Source organism: Oncorhynchus kisutch, linkage group LG11 (assembly GCF_002021735.2).
Source record: "Oncorhynchus kisutch isolate 150728-3 linkage group LG11, Okis_V2, whole genome shotgun sequence".
Taxonomy (NCBI): Eukaryota; Metazoa; Chordata; class Actinopteri; order Salmoniformes; family Salmonidae; genus Oncorhynchus; species Oncorhynchus kisutch.
In genome coordinates, this window is record NC_034184.2 from 15,868,135 (window position 1) to 15,889,519 (window position 21,385).

The window sequence follows — 21,385 nt, forward strand, 5'->3', positions numbered from 1 at the left end:
GGAATAGGTTGCCATTTGGGATGTTGCCAGCTGTCTCGGTCCTTATGCCCTGCATTTTATCTTACACACCTTCTTTTATCTTTTCATCTCCTCCATGCATCCGTCACTCTATCCCAGATCTACCCCTTTAGTGTTGAAAAAACAAACATTCATTACCAAGTCAACTCTCAGGGGACATCTTGTTCAAATGTTTTGTTATTATTACAAGACTATATTTAGACTTTTCAATTGAAGGGATAGTGGGCCATTATTTCACATATCCCAAGAGGGCTTTATATTTTGTTGACTTTTATTACTGTAGGATAATGTGTTATTATTAACACATTATATATGGTGAACATATTCAATCTGTCTATATCCCAGTCTGTTGTCCCCACTTGATCCAATATGTCATCCATTGTTCCTGTACCCAAGAAAGTGACGGTAACTGAACTAAATGACTATTGCCCCGTAGCACTCACTTCTGTCATCATGAAGTGCTTTGAGAGGCTAGTTAAGGACCATATCACCTCCACCTAACCTGACAACCTAGATCCACTATACTTTGCATACCGCCTCAACAGATCCATGGACGACGCAATCTCCATTGCACTACACACTGCTATCCCAACTGGACAAGATAAATACCTAAGTAAGAATTCTTTTAATCAATTACAGCTCAGCCTTCAACACCAAAGTGGCCTACAAGCTCATCATAGAGCTCAGGGCCCTGGTCCTGAACCCCTCTCTGTGCAACTGGGTCCTGGACATCCTGATGGGCCAACCCAAGTGTTGAAGGTAGGCATCGACACCTCCTCCACGCTGATCCTCAACACGGGGGCCCAACAGGGGTGCGTAGTAGTCTCACGCATGTCTCCAACTCATTCATCAAGTTTGCTGACGACACAACAGTGATAGGCCTGGTTACCAACAATGATGAGACAGCCTACAGGAATGAGGTGAGAGCTCTGGTGGAGTGGTGCCAGGAAAATAACCTCTCCCTCAAAGTCAACAAAACGAAGGAGCTGATTGTGGATTACAGGAGACTGTAGAGAGAGCACACCCCCATCCACATCGACGGGGCCGCAGTGGAGAGGGTCAAAAGCCTCAAGTTCCTCGCCGTGCACATCACTGAAGACCTGAAATGGTCACTTCACACAGACAGCATGGCGAAGAAGGCACAACAGCACCTCTTCAACCTCAGGAGGCTGAAGAAATTGGGTTTAGCCCCCCTCACAAACTTCCAAAGAGCCCCATTGAGAGCATCCTGTCGGGCTGTTTCACTGCCTGGTACGGCAATTGCACCATCCTCAACTGCAGGGCTCACCAGAGGGTGGTGTGGTCAGCCCAAAGCATCATCGGGGGCCCACTGCCTGCCCTCCAAGATATATACAGCGCCCGGTGTCACAGAAAGGCCAAGAAGATCATCAAAAACCTTAGCCACCCGAGCCACTGCCTGTTCACCCCACTACCATCTAGAAGGAGACAGTACCTGTGCATCAAAGTTGGGACTGAGAGACTGGGAAAAACAGCTTTTATCTCCAGGCCATCAGACTGTTAAACAGTCACCACTAGCGGGCCTCCATCCAGTACCCTGCCCTGAACTTTAGTCACTGTTACTAGTGCGCTACCACCCGGTACTCTACCCCTGCACCTTAGAGACTGCTGCCCTAAGTACTCTGCCTTCAGATAGTATTCATACCCTTTGATTTATTCCTGATTTTGTTGTGCTACAGCCTGAATTCAACATGGATTAAATCGTTTTTTCCCCAAGTGAAATCATGTTTTTAGATTTCTTTTGTGCAAATTTATTGAAAATTAAATAGAGAAATATTTCATTTCCGTAAGTATTCACAGTGAATACTTTGGCACCTATGCCAGAGATTACAGCTGTAAGTCTATCTGGGCAAGTTTCTAAGACTTGCCTAGTTAAATAAAGGTAAAAACAAAAAAACTAAAGTCTTGAGCTTTCCACACATGGATTGTGCAACAACATCCAGAAGGCGAGGTCAGTACAGGTGCATCAAAGCTGGGACCGAGAGACTGAAAAACAGCTTCTATCTCAAGGCCATCAGACTGTTAAACAGCCACCACTAACATTGAGTGGCTACTGCCAACACACTGTCAACGACACTGACTCTACTCCAGCCACTTTAATAATGGGAATTGATGGGAAATGATGTAAATATATCACTAGCCACTTTAAACAATGCTACCTTATATAATGTTACTTACCCTACATTATTCATCTCATATGCATACGTAGATACTGTACTCTATATCATCGACTGCATCCTTATGTAATACATGTATCACTAGCCACTTTAACTATGCCACTTTGTTTACATACTCATCTCATATGTATATACTGTACTCGATACCATCTACTGTATCTTGCCTATGCTCCTCTGTACCATCACTCATTCATATATCCTTATGTACATATTCTTTATCCCCTTACACTGTGTATAAGACAGTAGTTTTTTGGAATTGTTAGTTAGATTACTTGTTCGTTATTACTGCATTGTCGGAACTAGAAGCACAAGCATTTCGCTACACTCGCATTAACATCTGCTAACCATGTGTATGTGACAAATATAATTTGATTTGATTTGACATTTGCCCATTATTCTTTTAAAAATGCTTCAAGCTCTGTCAAATTGATTGTTGATCATTGCTAGACAACCATTTTCAGGTCTTGCCATAGATTTTCAAGTAGATTTAAGTAAAAAATTTAACTTGGCCACTTAGAAACATTCACTGTCTTCTTGGTAAACAACTCCAGTGTATATTTGGCCTTGTGTTTTAGGTTATTGCCTTGCTGAAAGGTGAATTCTTCTCCCAGTGTCTGGTGGACAGCAGACTGGACCAGGTTTTCCTCTAGGATTTTTCCTGTGTTTAGCTCCATCTGTTTAATTTGTATCCTGAAAAACTCCCCAGTCCTTAACGATTACAAGCATACCCATAACATGACACAGCCTCCGCTATGCTTGAAAATATGGATTGTGGTACTCCGTAATGTGTTGTATTAGATTTGCCCCAAACATAACACTTTGTATTCAGGACCTAAAGTTAATTGTGTTGCCACAGTTTTTGCAGTATTACTTTTGTGCCTTGTTGCAAACAGGATGTATGTTTTGGAATATTTGTATTCTGTAAAGGCTTCCTCCTTTTCACTATATTATTTAGATACATTTTGTGGAGTAACAATGTTGTTGATCCATCCTCTTAAAGTCACCATTGGCCTCATGGTGTGGTTTTCTTCCTCTCCGGCAACTGAGTGACTGGGTGTATTGAAACACAATTGAAAGTGTAATAATAGCTTCACCATGCTAAAAGGGATATTCAATGTCTGCTTTTTATTGAATTTTTTACCCATCTATCAATAGGTGTCCTTCTTTGTGAGGCATTGGAAAACCTCCCTGGTCTTTGTGGTTGAATATGTGTTTGAAATGTACTGCTCGGATGAGGGACCTTACATAATTGTATGTGTGGGGTACAGACTTGAGATATTAATTGAAAAATCATGTTCAACACTATTATTGCACACAGAGTCCATGCAGCTTATGTGTATTTTTACTCCTGAACTTTAGGCTTGCCACAACAAAGGTGTTGAATAGTTATTGACTTAAGACATTTCAGCTTTTCATTTATTAATTTGTAAATATTTCGAAAAATATAATTCCACTTTGACATGATGGTGTATTGTGTGTAGGCTAGTGACAACAATCTAGTTTTAATCCATTTTAAATTCAGGCTGTAACACAACAAAATGTGGAAAAAATAGTGTGAATACTTTCTGAAGGCACTTTACATAGAGTAATTGGTCACTGGTCACTTTAATGAGGTTTACATACTGTTTTATCCACTTTATATGTATATTTTGTATTCTAGTCATGGCTCGTCCCATAAAACTACTGTTGTACACACATTTTCTATTCATATACTGACCATGTCGAAACACCCCATCATACTCTCTAATGTGTGTATATATATATTTATATTCTGGACTCTGACATTGTGTAACGGCGTTCTTCGTTTGTCGAAAGAGAGTCGGACCGAAATGCAGCGTGGTGGTTAATCATGATCTTTAATAAAGAAAACGGCGATACATGAAATAAATAAATAAATACGAAAACAACAAACGGAACGTGAAACCTATTACAGCCTATCTGGTGAACACTACACAGAGACAGGAACAATCACCCACGAAAGACAAAGTGAACTCAGGCTACCTAAATACGGTTCCCAATCAGAGGCAACGAGAAGCACCTGACTCTGATCAAGAACCGCCTCAGGCAGCCAAGCCTAACTAGACACACCCCTAAACCTAGCAATCCCAAATCCTATAAAACCCCAATACGAAACACAACACGTAAACCCATGTCACACCCTGGCCTGACCAAAATATATAACGAAAACACAAAACACTAAGACCAAGGCGTGACACATTGCTCGTTGCTTGATATTTCTTAATTTCTTTGTTTTAACTTTTTGGATAATGTGCGCATATTGTTTTGTATAGCTAGGTATTATTACTGCACTGTTGGAGTTAGAAACACAAGCATTTGGCTACATTTGCAATAACATCTGCAAATCTGTGCACGCGACCAGCAAATGTTGATTTTAGTTAGTACTGCATTATTAAATTCAGTACAGAAACGTATATTTTTTTGTTGATTTTTTAAAACACACTGTTTTGCAATGAAGGTCTACAGCAACCTCAGCAGCACTCAGTAGAGTAGCACCATGGGGTGCTAGCTATTTCCGTCCTCCTCTGGGTACATTGAATTCAGTACAAAACCTAGGAGGCTCATGGTTCTCACCGCCTTCCATAGACTTACACAGTAATTATGACGACTTCCGGAGGACGTCCTCAGCATGAACTGACATCTCCTCCACCCAATCAAAGGATCAGAGATCGAATCTAGTACTGAAAGCATAAGCTACAGCTAGCTAGCACTGCAGTGCATAAAATGTGATGAGTAGTTCACTCAAAGAGAGAGAAAGTCAGTAGTTGAACAGTTTTTAACAAATTCATTTATTTAAAAATGAAGGAGAAGCAGCAGAGAGATCAAGCTAGCTATATTTCATTGTATTTGTTTTTCACTTTCACTGACTTAGCTAGCTAATGTAGTTAGCTAATTTAGTTTACTCAAACACCCGGCTCAAACAGAGAGGAATGCTATTTATGTTAGCTAGCTGGCTAAGGCTATCCAACACTGGAACTCTTCCAAGTCAAGGTAAGCTTTCAGGTATGCTTTCGGTTGTATTAATTTATTGCCACCAGGCGAAGGTAAGGCCAGATCGGAAACAGATGAGAAACCATTTGCTGCCCTGGATCCAGAGGTTTTGGCGCCTTTATCCCTGGGGGCTTCCGATTCAAAATGGAGGTACCTGCGCCTTCTGTCTCCCTCTCTGGTGGCTTCTTCCTCGGATTCAGATCCTCAGAACTCCCCCTCATCAGACCATGAGCCTGTCTAAGTCTCCAGCCCATTCATCATCCATGATGGATACTACAGCTGGCTTGGGTCCATCGGGCCCCACCACCCTTCGGTCCTTTAACGGTTTGTGAAACCACTCGAGGCAAAATAATGGCTGGACCTCCTCGGCCATTGCACAAGCTGTCGTCATCAGCAGCTCCATGGTAAGAAACATCTTGGTTCCCAGGGCAAAAACCCTGTGCTATCCTGGAGCACGAGTACAGGACATTATAAGGCTGCTTCCGACATTTCTGAGACAGCTGCCGGGAGCTGACGCTGTCGTAGTCCATATGGGATTAAACAACATTAGGAGGACTAGCTCGGAACTGCTGAAAATGTATTTTAAAGAACTGATCCAAGCTCTGAAAGATTCCAAAAAGCAGCCAATTATTTCAGGTCCTGTACCATTATTGGGCCTTGGGTGTAAAAGATTCAGCAGGCTACTGGCATTACACTCCTGGCTAAAAGATTACTATCTCTGTTGGAATAACTTTTATAGATAACTTTGACACCTTCTGGAAACAGAAGATAATGGAGTCCATCCAAATCATCGTGGCTCCTGGACTCTGTCCACACAAGGCGGAGTTGAGACAATGATTTATCAATCATACAAGCCCAGCTCAGATAATCCCTGCCATTGTGTCGCTGAATTGTAGTAATGCTGCAGTAAATGTACATTATCCCAGGAGCTTTGAAAGTCACAATGTAAGTGACCTAATTTATGTCCCTCTAACTCCCTGAATGCATCTGTCGTTCCTACAGCCATTGTATACAGCAATCATGTGCCTATGAACCACAGTTATACTGTTAACAATGGGGCGGTGTGCCCTAGTTGGAAGCACTATCAGCTCAAACATAAATAACATTGTCATGTCTACTTCTGATAAGCCTTCCAGTAAAGCAATAAAAACAATCAAGCATCCCAGGAAAGTGCAAAAAATAGCCCACATTAACATATGTAGCCTAATAAACGAGGTTCAAGAAATCAATAACTTGCTAGTAACAAATTACATTAATATTCTGACTATCTTTGAAACCGACTAAGATAGTACCTTTGATGATACACTGGTAGCAATACATGGCTATAACATCTACAGAAAAGACAGAAATGGCAATGGGGGCGGTGTTGCTGCCTATTTCCTGTAAAGCTTAAAGAGGATCTCATGTTAAATGCTGTTGAAGTAATATGGCTACAGGTTCCCCTGTCTCACCTAAAGCCCATTCTTGTGGGAAGCTGCTATAGACTACCAAGTGGTACCAGTCAGTATCTGGATGATATATGTAAAATGCCGACACTATAAATCCAAATATAACTGACCAAATTATAAAAGACAAGCATTGTAATTTTTATTTCTGAAGAGTGAGTGTGGAAGAGGTGAAAAAATGGACAAGTAACCTGGGTCTGACAACCTGGAAAATTACTGAGGACAATAGTGGACGTTATTGTCATTCCTATTTGCCATATCTTCAATATAAGCCTAGAAGAAAGTGTGTGCCCTCAGACCTGGAGGGAAGCAAAAGTCATTCCGCTACAGAAGAGTTGTAAAAGCCCCCTTTTACTGGCTGAAATAGCCGACCAATCAGCTTGTTATCAACCCTTTGTAAACATTTGAAAAGTGGTGTTTGACCAGATACAAACAAATTGACAACAGACTTCCAGCATGCTTATAGGGAAGGACATTCAACATGCACGACACTTACATCAATGGTCAGATGACGCAGATGCTATGCTACATGACTGTTTTGCTAGCCCAGACTGGAATATGTTCCAGGATTCATCCAATGACATTGAGGAGTACACCACCTCAGTCACCGGCTTCATCAATAAGTACAGTCACTGTCATCCCCACAGTGACCGTACGTACATATCCCAACCAGAAGCCATGGATTACAGGCAACATCCGCATAGAGCTAAAGGCTAGAGCTGCTGATTTCGAGGAGCGGGACAATAATCCAGACGCTTATAAGAAATCCCACTACGCCCTCAGACGAACCATCAAACAGGCAAAGCGTCAATACAGGATTAAGATTGAATCCTACTACACCGGCTCTGACACTCATTGGATGTGGCAGTGTTTGAAAACTATTACGGACTACAAAATGAAACCCAGCTGTAAGCTGCCTAGTGACGCAAGCCTACCAGAGGAGTTAAATGCCTTTTATGCTCACTTCGAGGCAAGCAACACTGAAGCATGCATGAGCACCAGCGGTTCTGGATGACTGTGTGATTATGCTCTCCGTAGCCGATGTGAGCCAGACCTTTAAACATGTGAACATTCACAAACCCGCAGGGCCAGACTGGTTTAACAGGACGTATACTCAAAGCATGTGAGGACCAATTAGCATGTTTCTTCACAGACATTTTCAACCTCTCCCTGTCCGAGTCTGTAATACATGTTTCAAACATACCACCGTAGTCCCTGTGCCTAAGAAAGCGAAGGTAACCTGCCTAAATTACCACTTCGGTAGCCATGAAATGCTTTGAAAGGCTGGTCTTGGCTCACATCAACACCATCATCCCGGAAACCCTAGACCCACTCCAATTTGCATACTGCCCCACAGATGACGTAATCTCAATCGCACCCCACATGGCCCTTTCCCACCTGGACAAAAGGAACAGAATGCTGTTCATTGACTACAGCACAGTGTTCAACACTGTAGTACCCAGAAAGCTCATCACTAAGCTATGGACCCTGGGACTAAACACCTCCCTCTGCAACTGGATCCTGGACTTCCTGACAGGCCGCACCCAGGTGGTAAGGGTAGGCCGCAACACACCTGGCACGCTGATCCTCAACACTGGTTCCCCTCAGGGGTGCGTGCTTATTCCCTTCTTGTACGACACAACAGTGGTAGGCCTGATCACCGACAACGATGAGACAGCCTATAGGGAGGAGGTCAGAGACCTGGCAGTGTGGTACCAGGACAACAACCTCTCCCTCAATGTGACAAAGGAGCTGATCGTGGAGTACAGGAAAAAGCGGGCCGTCAGACCCCCATTAACATCAACGGGGCAGTAGTGGAGCGGGTTGAGAGGTTCAAGTACCTTTGGAGTCCACATCACCAACGAACTATCATGGTCCAAACACACCAAGATAGTGTCCTGAAGAGGGCACGACAACACCTTTCCCCCCCAGAAGACTGAAAATATTTGGCATTGGGCCCCAGCTGCACCATCGAGAGCATCCTGACCGGTTACATCACTGCCTGGTATGGCAACTGCTTGGCTACAGAGGGTAGTGCATACGGCCCAGTACATCACCGGGGCCAAGCTTCCTGCAATCCAGGACATATACACTAGGCGGTGTCAGAGGAAGGCCCCAAAAATGGTCATAGACTGTTCTCTCTGCTACCGCATGGCAACAGTACCAGAGCGCCAAGTCTAGGACCCAAAGGCCCCTTAACAGCTTCTACCCCCAAGCCATAAGACTGCTGAACAATTAATCAAATGGCCACCCAGACTATTTACATTGACACTCCACCCCTTCCATTTGTTTTTACACTGCTGTCTATTATCCATGCATAGTCACTTTACTCATACCTACATGTACAAATTATCTCGACTAACCTGTACCCCCACACATTGATTCGGTACTGGTACCCCCTGTATATAGCCTCGTTATTGTTATTGTTATTTTATTGTGTTACTTTTTATTATTATTTTTGACTTTAGTTTATTTTGTAAATATTTTATTAAGGGCTTGTAAGTAAGCATTAAGGGCTTGTAAGTAAGCATCTCACCTGAAGAGGGCTCTTCAGGTGAGGTCTACCTACACCTGTTGTATTCGGTGCATGTGTCAAATTAAATTTGAATTGATTTGAAATGACTGATTGGCTGAGAGAAATTGATGATAGAAAGATTGTGGGAGCTGTTTTGTTAGACTTTGTTGCGGCTTTTGACATTATCGATGAAAGTCTGCTGCTGGAAAAACGTATGGCTTTACACCGGCTTCTACATTGTGGCTACAGAGTCTAACAGAACACAGAGGGTGAACTTTAACGGAAGCCTTTCCAGCATAATCCAGGTAGAATTAGGAATTCCCCAGGGCAGCTGTCTAGGCCCATTACTTTTTTCTATCTTTACTAATGATATGCCACTGGCTTTGCCAGAGTGTGATGTATGCGGATGACTCAACACTATATATTTGATACAACAGTAGTTAAGATGGGGAGAAGTATGTCCATAATAAAGCACTGCTCTACCTTTTTAACAACACTATCAACAAAGGACTTAGGAAAATTGCAATTGGCTCAGAACAGGGCAGTACGGCTGGCCCTTGGATGTACACAGAAAGCTCTTCACAGTCCCCAAGTCCAGAGAGGCTTCCATTAATGAACACCCTCTGTGTTCCGTTAGACAGGTAACTCTTTATCCATAATATAGCAGGGGGTGCAAATTCATAACACATACGTTTTTCCAGCAGCAGACTATGATCGATAATGTCAAAAGTATTTGGGCCAGTAAAGGGCCTTTACAGTAGTCTGATGACACTTGTTATAAAAGCATGGAATAGTCTCTGTATCAGCCTGGGAGAGAAATGGCCGCACATTGGCAATGATCCTCCAAGTAGTAAAAAGTTATTTCTGTCATATTCCTAATGTACGATTTGAAATTGAGTTCAGAATCTAAACTAACACCCAGGTTTTTTACCTGGTGTTTTATCTTTATGACTTCAAATGTGCGGCCAGATTATCTCTCTGTACTTTGGCTCTAACAATAAGTACCTCGGTCTTGTCTTGCTTTAGCTAGAGGAAGTTGTGAGCCATCCACATATTTAAATCACTAATACAGTCTAATAATTTATCTGTGGAGCTAAAATCCTCTGATGACACAGAAATGTACAGTTGTGTATCGCCTGTGTAGCAGTGAAAATCAATGCTGTGCTCTCTGATAACACTGCTAAGGGGTAACATACATACAAAAGTTTGGACACACCTACTCATTCCAGGGTTTTTCTTTATTTTTACTATTTTCTACAATGTAGAATAATAGTGAAGACCTCAACACTATGAAATAATATGGATGGAATCATGTAGTAACCAAAAAAGTGTTAAACAAATCAAAAATATGTTTTATATTTGAGATTCTTCAAAGTAGCCACCCTTTGCCTTGATGATAGCTTTGCACGCTCTTCTCATTCTCTCAACCAGCTTCATGATGTAGTCACCTGGAATGCATTTCAATTAACAACTGTGCCTTGTTAAAAGTACATTTTTGGTATTCTTTCCTCCTTAATGCGTTTGGTAAGAAAAACGACAGTCCATCATTACTTTAAGACATGAAGTTCAGTCAATCCGGGAAAATTTCTTGAACTTTTAAAGTTTCTTCAAGTGCAGTCGTCGCAAAAACCATCAGGCGCTATGATGAATCTGGCTCTCATGAGGACTGCCACAGGGTTACCAGCCTCAGAAATTGCAGCCCAAATAAATGCTTCAGAGTTCAAGGAGCAGACACATCTCAACATCAACTGTTCAGAGGAGACTGAGTGAATCAGGCCTTCATGGTTGAACTGCTGCATCAGTACTAAAGGACACCAACAAAAAGAAGAGACTTGCTTGGGCCAAGAAACATGAGCAATGGACATTAGACCTGTGGAAATCTGTCCTTTGGTCTGATGTGGTCTGAGTCCACATTTGAGATTTTTGGTTCCAACTGCCGTGTCTTTGTGAGACGCAGAGTAGATGAACGTATGATCTCCGCATGTGTGGTTCCCACCGAGAAGCATGGAGGAGGAGGTGTGAGGGTGTGGGGGTGCTTTGATGGTGACACTGTCTGTGGTTTATTTAGAATTCAAGGCACACTAAACCAGCATGGCTACCACAGCATTCTGCAGCAATATGCCATCCCATCTGGTTTGAGATTAGTGTGACTACCATTTGTTTTTCAACAGGACAATGACCTACAACACAATCACCAGACCTCAACTCAATTGAGATGGTTTGGGATGAGTTGGATCGCAGAGTGAAGGAAAAGCAGCCAACAAGTGCTCAGCATATGTGGAACTCCTTCAAGACTGTTAGAAAAGCATGCCTGGTGAAGCTGGTTGAGAGAATGCCAAGAGTGTGCAAAGCTGTTAACAAGGAAAAGGGTGGCTACTTTGAAGAATCTCAAATATAAAATATATTTTGATTTGTTGAACGCTTTTTTGGTTACTACCTGATTCCATCTGTTATTTCATAGTTTTGATGTCTTCACTATTATTCTACAATGTAGAAAATAGTAAAAATAAAGAAAACCCCTTGAATGAGTAGGTGTGTCCAAACTTTGACTGGTACTGTATATAAACTGACCAGTTCCGGACCCAAAATTGAACCTTGTGAAACGCCACGTTTGATATGTATTTTCTCTGAGTTATGTTCACCAAGGGTGAAAAAAACTCTTGACCGGTTAAATGGGTCCTAAACCAATTTGGAAAAGGACTGGAGAGGCCAACCCACTTCTCCAGTGTGTACAGAAGGACATCATCGTCAACAGTGTCGAATGCAGCACTTCAATCCAAGAGTACAAGGACAGACAGCTGTTTGGCATCTGTATTGGCTCTAAGATAATTTACCACTTTAACTAAGGCCATCTCTATGCTGTAGTGGGCATGAAATCCAGATAGGATTTTTTTTTAAATACAGTTGTCACTTAAAAAATGTATTTAGCTATTTGAAAACAAATTTCTCCCGAATTCTGCTTAAGAATGGAAGGTTGGAGATTGCCTGAAAATTGTTAAGAGCTGAAGAATCTAGATTACTTTTCATCAGAAGGGGTTTCACCATAGCAGTTTAGTGCAGTAGGGAAATTGCCTGTGATCAGGGAGTGATTAACAATAGCATGCACTTCTTCTGATATGCAAATACAAACTCGTTTGAAGAAGGTGTTGGGGATAGGATGGAGAAGGCAAGTAGAAAGTTTAAGTTGTGATATCACTTTCCTGAGCAAAATAAATCCGTAGTGGCTTTGCTAGGGCACATATCATCAAACTTCTCATCAGGTCTTGACTGATATCCAGCCTACCTTATCTCTGAAATATGCAGCAAACTCATCACATTTAGATGTGGAGGAAAGTTCACAGGTTTGCGGGGAGGATTTATCAGGACATCAATGGTTGAGATGAGCCCTCCCTAATTATTCTGATTGTGAGTGGTCAAGAATATATTATGCCAAGTTGCTCTCTCAGAATATAATAATGTAACCTGCAACTTTGACTTTCTCCACTTCCGCTCTGCCTTTCTGCAATTTCTCTTTAATTTATTAGTTTCCTCACTTATCCAAGGGGCTCTCCGTTTTGGATGTGGTGTTTTTCAACTTTACTAAAGCTATGGCATTAATAGTTGCCCTTAATTTGTTATTATAAAGTTATCAACTAAGTCATCAAAGTGGAAGGCAGAATAGTTGATGGAGTATTGTTCACACACTCAGTAAAATCTGTAGCAAATTCAGATAGTCTTAATTAAGCTTTCCGTATTACCCTGTGCTATGGGCAACATGTTGGTAAAACATACACAGTGGGATTAGATAAAGCAACATCAGCAATAGAGGGTTTGTCAATGGAAAGCCCCGAGGTAATAACCAGGTCCAGACTATGGCTGCGGTTATGGGTGGGCCCAGTAATTTGTTAGATAAAGTCCATAGAGCACAAATGATTCATGAATTCAATGGCCTTGGAATCAGTCTCTTTGCCAACATGAATATTAAAATCACCCAACACAATGATTTATATCATAGTTCTCAAGGACAATAGCCAATAGTTCAGAGAAATCAGTAAAGAAAGTGGGGCAGTGCTTTGGTGGCCTATACAGGGTTAAGGCCAGCACGGGTGGCTGACATTTAAACAGTATTCGCCCAATAAAATGTCCTTATAGCTGAGAGCATTAGTAAAAATAGAGGCTGATAGAATATGAAAAGCTGTAGTCTGGCGGAAGGCTTCAATAACAGCGGCACTACAGTCTGAAGACTGCCATGTTTCAGTGAGAAACATGCAATCAACTTTGCGCTCAGTAATGAGGTCATTCACGAGAACGGTTTTACTTGTGATTACTCATTTACAGGTGCCATATTCAGTGAATGTGGGCCACTCGGCCCTTGTGGGATCTGCCTAGAGGTAACCAATGGAATAACAAACAGATTAAAGTTACAACCATGTTTTTTGACAGTCGTTTCAGGATATATTATACCAAGTTGCTCTCTCAGAATATAATAATGTAACCTGCAACTTTTACTTTCACCACTTCTATCAGAATGGTAGGAGATGACAGTTTGTAACTCACTAGAAGGCGGAGATAAGCAACACAAATTAGGTTACTCACAATAATCATAGTGCCATTGCTACAGGAGCTGATCTGCTTTCCAAGTCCTCTGTTGCTTATTCTGACAGAGAGAACTGGAGCACTATCAGACACTGTCTCTCAGTCTCTAAAACAGTTTGATGTTGTTAGGACTGGAGCAATACCAGACACTGTCTCTCAGTCTCTAAAACAGTTTGATGTTGTTGGGACTGGAGAAAGTTGATGTCATTTTCAAAACAGACTATGGGAGGTGCTCAGTACTACATAGAGTCATGGCTACATGGAACTCTATTCCATATCAGGTAATTTGATGCAAGTAGCAGAATCAGATAAAAAAAAAATGATAAAAATACAACTTATGGAACTGCGGGGACTGAAGAGACACACACACACACACACACACACACAGGCAAAGACACACACTTACACATACACATGATAAGACACGCACTCTACACACACGTACACATGGATCTTGTATTGTAGGTATGTGGTAGTAGAGTAGTGGCTTCAGCAAAAACACTTAATCTGTTGTGAAAAGTATTTTGAAATGTAATGTCATGTAATATTGTATATAACTGCCTTAATGTTGCTGGACCCCTTGAAGAGTAGCTGCTGCGTTGAATTGAATTTGAATTGAATTTGTTCAATAGAAACTCTCGTTTGCAACTGTTTGGACTAATGATTACACCCCAGATCAGCTAGATGCCGGCAGGATTATGCAAGGCAGTATTGAATGTGTCACTGTTTGTCACCTTGATTACTCCAATTTGTCTCTCTACCTGTGCACCTAGGTTATAAACTTAGATTCGTAGGCTAGTATTAACCTCATGATGGGTATAGGGAAAATTCAAGTATCATATAATAGCCTAAACCTATCGATGTTACATCTAGCTTGGTGAATGGAAAATTAACAAGTGTCCAAAATGCTGTAATAGAAATAATGCCATGCTCATAAATGTTTTAAATAAATCGTCCTCCCTCATCTTAAACAGCACAGACTGCCACTGACCTGAACATTTTATCGCCCGGTTCAGGGAAGAGCACAGCTGCTCTGCTGTGGCAAAGTAATCAACACAAATTAGTTACAAATGAGGTAGGACAGGCGCACACACACACACACTCTCACTCACTCACACACACTCTCACTCACACACACACACACACACACACACACACACACACACACACACACACACACACACACACACACACTAGCTATCCCAGCTACTGCAGAAGTAAAGTTCCAGATAATGTCACATGGTTTCCAAGAAGCCAGAAAGTGAGTGAGGTGTGGACCTTGCCCATTGTGACACTCTCAGGCTGCGTCTGAAATGGCACCCTATTCCCTATGTAGTGCATTCTTTTGAACAGGGCCTCATGGGCCCTCATGTGCTTTAGCCAAAAGCAGTGCACTATAGGGAGTATGGTGCCATTTGGGACACAGCCTCAAACAGACTGATGGGAAACTCAAGCTGTAGAGAACAAAGCGGACTTGATCCATGGGGATGGATGTCTCTGTTCTGTTCTGGTCCTCAGGCACATCCCTCTTTTTTCTTTCACTATTCTGCTGGCTGGGGGAAAAGACCCTGTACTGTAAGCCTGGGATCTCTCTCTCTCTCCGGACTCTCTCTTTTCGTCTCTCTCTCTCTCTCTCTCTCTCTTTTCGTCTCTCTCTCTCTCTCTCTTTCTCTGCTTAGTTTTAATCAAACCACAGTCTCCTATAGCTAGTGGGAACGTTGCCATAGAGGGATTGATATAGTGCTCTTGCTGGGATGTGGGTAAATAGAACCGTTTGTCACCCTGGCTGGCTCTTTTTGACTTGAGTAGTAGGTAGGCCTTACATCATGGCCAGAAGTTGCTAAAAAAAAACTGTTCTATCAGCTGTTCTCTTCCATCCTGGAGCCAAGTGGAAGTTAATGAATGTGCTAAGGCTTTGTGTTGTGCTGGGTGACAAGCCAGGGGGTTATGGATGTTTGTGGCTTTAAAGGGGCAATCTGCAATTGGTATATCTTTTTTTTAAAACTTAAATGAATGATATGAAGTTCTATTATTATTAATATTATTATTCAACAAAAAGATGTAGTGGGTAGATCAGCTTTAATATTGCAAATTGTGGCTTCTATCAATGTAATTTTCTGCATAATTTTCAATCCCCTATACAATGCATTCAGAAAGTATTCAGACCCCTTGACCTTTTCCACATTTTGTTACATTACAGCCTTGTTCTAAAATTGAATAATTTGTTTTTTCCCTTATCAATCTACACATAATACCCCATAATGACAAAGCAAAAACAAGTTTGTAGAAATGCTTGCAAATGTATAAGTATTCAGTATTCAGACCCTTTACTCAGTACTTTGTTGATGCACCTTTGGCAGCGATTACAGCATAGAGTCTTCTTGGGTATGACGCTACAAGCTTGGTACACATATATTTGGGGAGTTTCTCCCATTCTTTGCAGATCCTCTCAAGCTCTGTCAGGTTGGATGGGGAGCATTGCTGCACAGCTATTTTTCAGGTCTCTCCAGAGATGTTCGATCGGGTTCAAGTTCTGGCTGGGCCACTCAAGGACATTCAGAGACTTGTCCTAAAGCCACTCCTGCGCTGTCTTGGCTGTGTGCTTAGGGTCATTGTCCTGTTGGAAGGTGAACCTTCGCCCCAGTCTGAGGTCCTAACCTGCTCCAGAGCACTTTTCATCAAGAATCTCTCTGTATTTTGCTCCATTCATCTTTCCCTTGATCCTGACTAGTCTTCCAGTCCCTGCGTCTGAAAAACATCCCCACACCATGATGCTGCCACCACCATGCTTCACTGTAGGGATGATGCCAGGTTCCCTCAAGATGTGACACTTGGTATTCAGGCCAAAGAGTTCAATCTTGGTTTCATCAGACCAGAGAATCTTGTTTCTCATGGTCTGAGTCTTTAGGTGCCTTTTGACAAACTCCAAGCGGGCTGTCATGTGCCTTTTACTGAGGAGTGGCTTCCGTCTGGCCACTCTACCATAAAGGCCTGATTGGTGGAGTGCTGCAGAGATGGTTGTCCTTCTGGAAGGTTCTCCCATCTTCAGAGAGGAACTCTAGTGCTCTGTCAGAGTGACCATCGGGTTCACGGTCACCTCCGTAACCAAGGCCCTACTCCCCCGATTGCTCAGTTTGGCCAGGCGGCCAGCTCTAGGAAGAGTCTTCGTGGTTCCAAACTTCTTCCATTTAAGAATGATGGAGGCCACTGTGGTCTTGCTGCAGACATTTCTTTGGTACACTTCCCCAGATCTGTGCCTCGACACAATCCTGTCCCGACCTCATGGCTTGGTTTTTGCTCTGACATGCACTGTCAACTGTGGGGCCTTATATAGACAAGTATGTGCCTTTCCAAATCATGTCAAATCAATTGAATTTACCACAGGTGGACTCCAATCAAGTTGTAGAAACATCTCAAGGATGATCAATGGAAACAGGATGCACCTGAGCTCAATTTCGAGTCTCATAGTAAAGGGTCTGAATACTTATGTGAATAAAGTATTTCTGTTTCTTACAATGGGATATTTTGTGTAGATTTGCTGAGGAACATTTTTTATTTAAGCAAATTTAGAGTAAGACTGTAATGTAAGAAAACGTGGGGAAAGTCAAGGGGTCTGAACACTTTCCGACTCCTTTATTTGTAAATATATTTATTTTTTAAAGGGGCAATATGTAACTTTTTGGTGACCAAATTCACATAGAAATGGGAGTTAAGGATCTGTCATTTTCATTGAAAGCAAGTTTAAGAAGTGGTAGAGCTATTTTGTGTGCTCTATCTCTGCTTCCCGTTCTTAAGGTTAGCTTTTGGTCTTTTACTTTTGGTTTTGTACACCAGCTTCAAACAGCTGAAAATACTATATTTCGCTTATGGAGAATATATTTCACAGCAGTTTAGATGGTACAATGATTCTCTACACTATACTATCTTATTTTGTCACATAAACTGATATTAGACAAACTATTTGAGTTTTAGAAACCAGGAAATAGCGGAGCGGTTTCTGCATTCCTTCTTTATAATTGGAGGAAACTAATGGACAACAATACTTCTACTTCCAGCCTAAACATACTATTTACATTCTACGGACAGTATATTTTACATTGTTTATCTTGTTTTTTGTTATTTTTAGTCTAACCCTACAGATACACTCAACCCCTCCCATCCATCTCTGAACACCATCCATGCCATATACTTTTCAACCGTGCTGTGATGTTTCACAAAACCTTTGAACCTTTCTATTCTCATAGCTTCTACAGATTTCGCTAAGAGTATTATTATATTATTGATCGATTGACTACGACTTTTCAAATCACCCAGCAGTGCTATTTGCAGTGTTAGCTTCAGATAAATGTTGTAATTCTTCAGCTACTCCTGAACCTGTGACCAAAAACAAGCAGTACCAAAACGAGTGATCTAATGATTCTGTCTCTTCAATTTGTATTAGTTATATACACATGATATATGTGGAGTACATAATGCAACGAAATGCTTTCTTGCAAGTTCACCTTCAAGACAATGCAACAACAATAGATAAGTAATTAAGTGAATATAATATCATGCATTTAAGTGCAAAAATGTATGCACCAAGAATATAACTTATTAATGCCTCATTAGATTAGTTAAACTGTCGTACCCCATCAGAACCAAAATATAAGCATGCTCCGTTGTTTGGAAACAATGTAATTGTAAACAAACACTGTATAACCTCCAATCATCTGGATGTCGATGGCGTGTGCTCTGGCTCTTCTGTCAGACCCGACCAAAGCCTGTCGTCTGTCCGTCTGTCCTCAGTCTGTCTGTTGTCTGCCTGTCGTCTGTCTGTCTCTCATCTGAAGTTGAACCAAAGTCTCTTACTGATCTATGAATAACCCCTTTAAACTCAACCAAGCCTGTGTAGTGTAGTTAGTCACTGAGTAATACACAGCATTGAGGCACAATACTACAGTAGGCTACGGTACTATAGATAATAACGATAATACATTTAATTTGTGAAGCACTTTTATCACACCCAAGGTGCTGATGTAATCAGAGCATGATGAATGTCACTATAAATGTGTGGTGTCAACAGGGTTGGGATTTCACAGACAGCAAAAATACACATTTCCGTTTATTTTTATGTTGAATATCAAACATTTTATTGAATCACAAACACAAAACAGGCAGGCCGGTACAACACACTTCTTACGTACATCAGATTAGTTACAGTTACATGTTTGAATTAGTCAACTTCCAGACACATTTTTGTTTTGATGAACAGTAAGGATGTATTGTATAAATGGACTGACTTGAATCTCTTTGTGTCCTGTTTGGCAGGGTCCACCTACAGTGTTTTGTCTACCATGCCATCTGACTCTGAAAGCAGCACTTCCCTCAGTAGCGCAGGTGAGCCTGGATGGGTTTCTCTCTTTTGGCAGTAGTAGGGTTGCAAAATTCCCAGGTTTGCTAGAAACTCAAGTTGGAATATTCCTGGAATCAGGCGGAAATAAACAGGAAATCCGGAATCCTCCAACTAGGATTTCTGGAAAAATCCTGTAGTAGTATGAATGTTTGAATATAAATGTATCGTTCTTACGGATTAGGAAACTAGGTGAATGTGGTCCAGAGAACTGGCTAACCAACCAGACAGCATGCTATTTCTGACTTTCAGTCAGCACAAACAAGTGATTACACAGATGTGAAAGGATTTACAAAAGCAACCCACCAACCCCCCAGAATGGTTTTCAGTGAGCCATCCTCTCTCTGAGGGAGAGAGATAGAGGCTGTGTACCAAATGGCACCCTATTCCCTACATGGTGCACTACATTTTACCAGAGCCCTATGGGGCCTGGTCACAAGTAGTGCACTATATAGGGAATGAGGTGTCATTTGGGTGGAGGCCAGAGGGATTGCCCTGCAGGGCAGAGCTACTGAAAGAGGAGAGGGACGCAGGACTCTGTTGTGGTGCTTGTTGTTGTCTTCAGTCAGAGGTCCAGAAAGAAAACATATAGAGCTGTTTTGTTTATGTCAACACTGCAACATAGGCCCTTTGATTGAATGAATTGAGACATGGCTGGAGTGTTGAACTGAATACACTCACAAGTCAACGGTTAAAGGGGCCATCTGGGATTGTTACATCCAAATGAATGGTATGTAGCCATTGGTTCTTAAAGACTTCAGCTCCTAACTGCCTCGATCTTAGTTAAAAAACAGTGTGTCCGCTTTGTTATTGTTTAAATCCCAGGTTGCCCCTTTAAACGTAGTCATGAAGACGTCATGTGCCACATTTTGCCCCCTGGTTTGTTGATTATTGTTGTCACATTATTCATAATAACGATGTGCTACTTTACTTTGGATTGTTTGGCTTATGTATTTCATGAAGTATGACACAAGCACTCTCAATCTCCAATGTTGCCTCAAGAGTCCTCCAAATCGACATCTATGCGCTTCTGGAGATCTGAGAGGATTTGACAGATGCAGCCTAATTAACAATATAGTTATAGCTTCATCTTGACCTTTGGTGGGCTAGGTGGAGGTAACTTTCACCACACTACTTATACAAATCAAATCCTCTCAGATCTCCACAAGTGCGTAGGGCAGGGAGGAGGGTTTAGGGGTCGATTTGGGATTGGGCCTATGTCGGGTAAGGGCCCTTGCCACCTGTGGTATGCTGACTGCGGAAAGAGCGATCTCTGTCTCAATTTTTGCCTTGAATCTTCTTATGTCTTCTGAGGCCCAATCCCAAATTGACCCTATTGCCCTATGCACTTCACATAATCTATGTCGGTGTAAGGGCCCTAGCCATCAGTGACAGTCTGACTGTGACAGGTACCATGGGTCAAGCCTCGTCCCCTCCTCCAGCCCATATGGAGAACCGCCACGGTCAGATGAGTGAGAAGATGGAGGCGGTTCTGTTCCAGCTGAGACAGGTGACCCGCGAGAGGGACGAGCTGCGTAAACGCCTGGCCTTGTCCTCGCCCGGCACCACCTTCGATGACTGCAGGTACAGTAGAACTCTTGGTAGAGACAGAACCGCTGTAGATATTGCAGTTACACTACTTTACACCGGGGATTCCCAAACTGTAGGATGCCCCCCTAGAGGGGTGGGCTCTACAATTTTGTTGGATGCATTTCCAGTTTGTTTTGGTTGTGTTTCAGATTATTTTGTGCCCAATAGAAATGAATGGTAAATAATGTATTGTGTCATTTTGGAGTTGCTTTTATTGTAAATAAGAATAGAATGTTTCTAAACACATGAATGTGGATGCTACCATGGTTACAGATAGTCCTGAATGAATCGTGAATAATGATGAGTGAGATAGTTAGATTCACAAATACCATACCCCAAGACATGCTAACCTCTCACCATTATAATAATGGGAGGTTAGCATTTTTTTTTTGGGGGGGGGGGGGTGGTATGATATTTGTGTGTCGATAACTGATGCAAAATGTTCTGTCCGCCAACAAGAGGGGTGTGAACAGTTTGTGTCATGAACAGTGCTTTTGCACTGGATGTTCCTCAATGCTGGAAGGGTGAAGACCTGAGGGAAGAAGTTAGGGAACCTTTTCCCTACAACCCTCACTATAGACAGAGCCTGGCCTTCACCTGGGACCACCTTCGATGGGGGTGGATTATTCCAATATAATAAGAGACA

The 21,385-nt window shown here is 42.0% G+C and overlaps 1 protein-coding gene across 2 annotated transcripts in view; it reads left to right on the plus strand.

Moving 5' to 3' along the window:
- Positions 1 to 21,385, plus strand: part of LOC109898923 (disks large homolog 5) — a 134,310-nt gene that overhangs the window by 28,902 nt on the left and 84,023 nt on the right. The window contains exons 2-3 of one of the 2 annotated variants that reach the window (XM_031835373.1): positions 19,068 to 19,136; positions 20,559 to 20,733. In XM_031835373.1, the coding sequence (XP_031691233.1) occupies positions 19,068 to 19,136; positions 20,559 to 20,733 (244 nt within the window). The remainder of the gene's footprint in view (positions 1 to 19,067; positions 19,137 to 20,558; positions 20,734 to 21,385) is intronic. The other variant, XM_031835374.1, reaches the window with a different exon arrangement.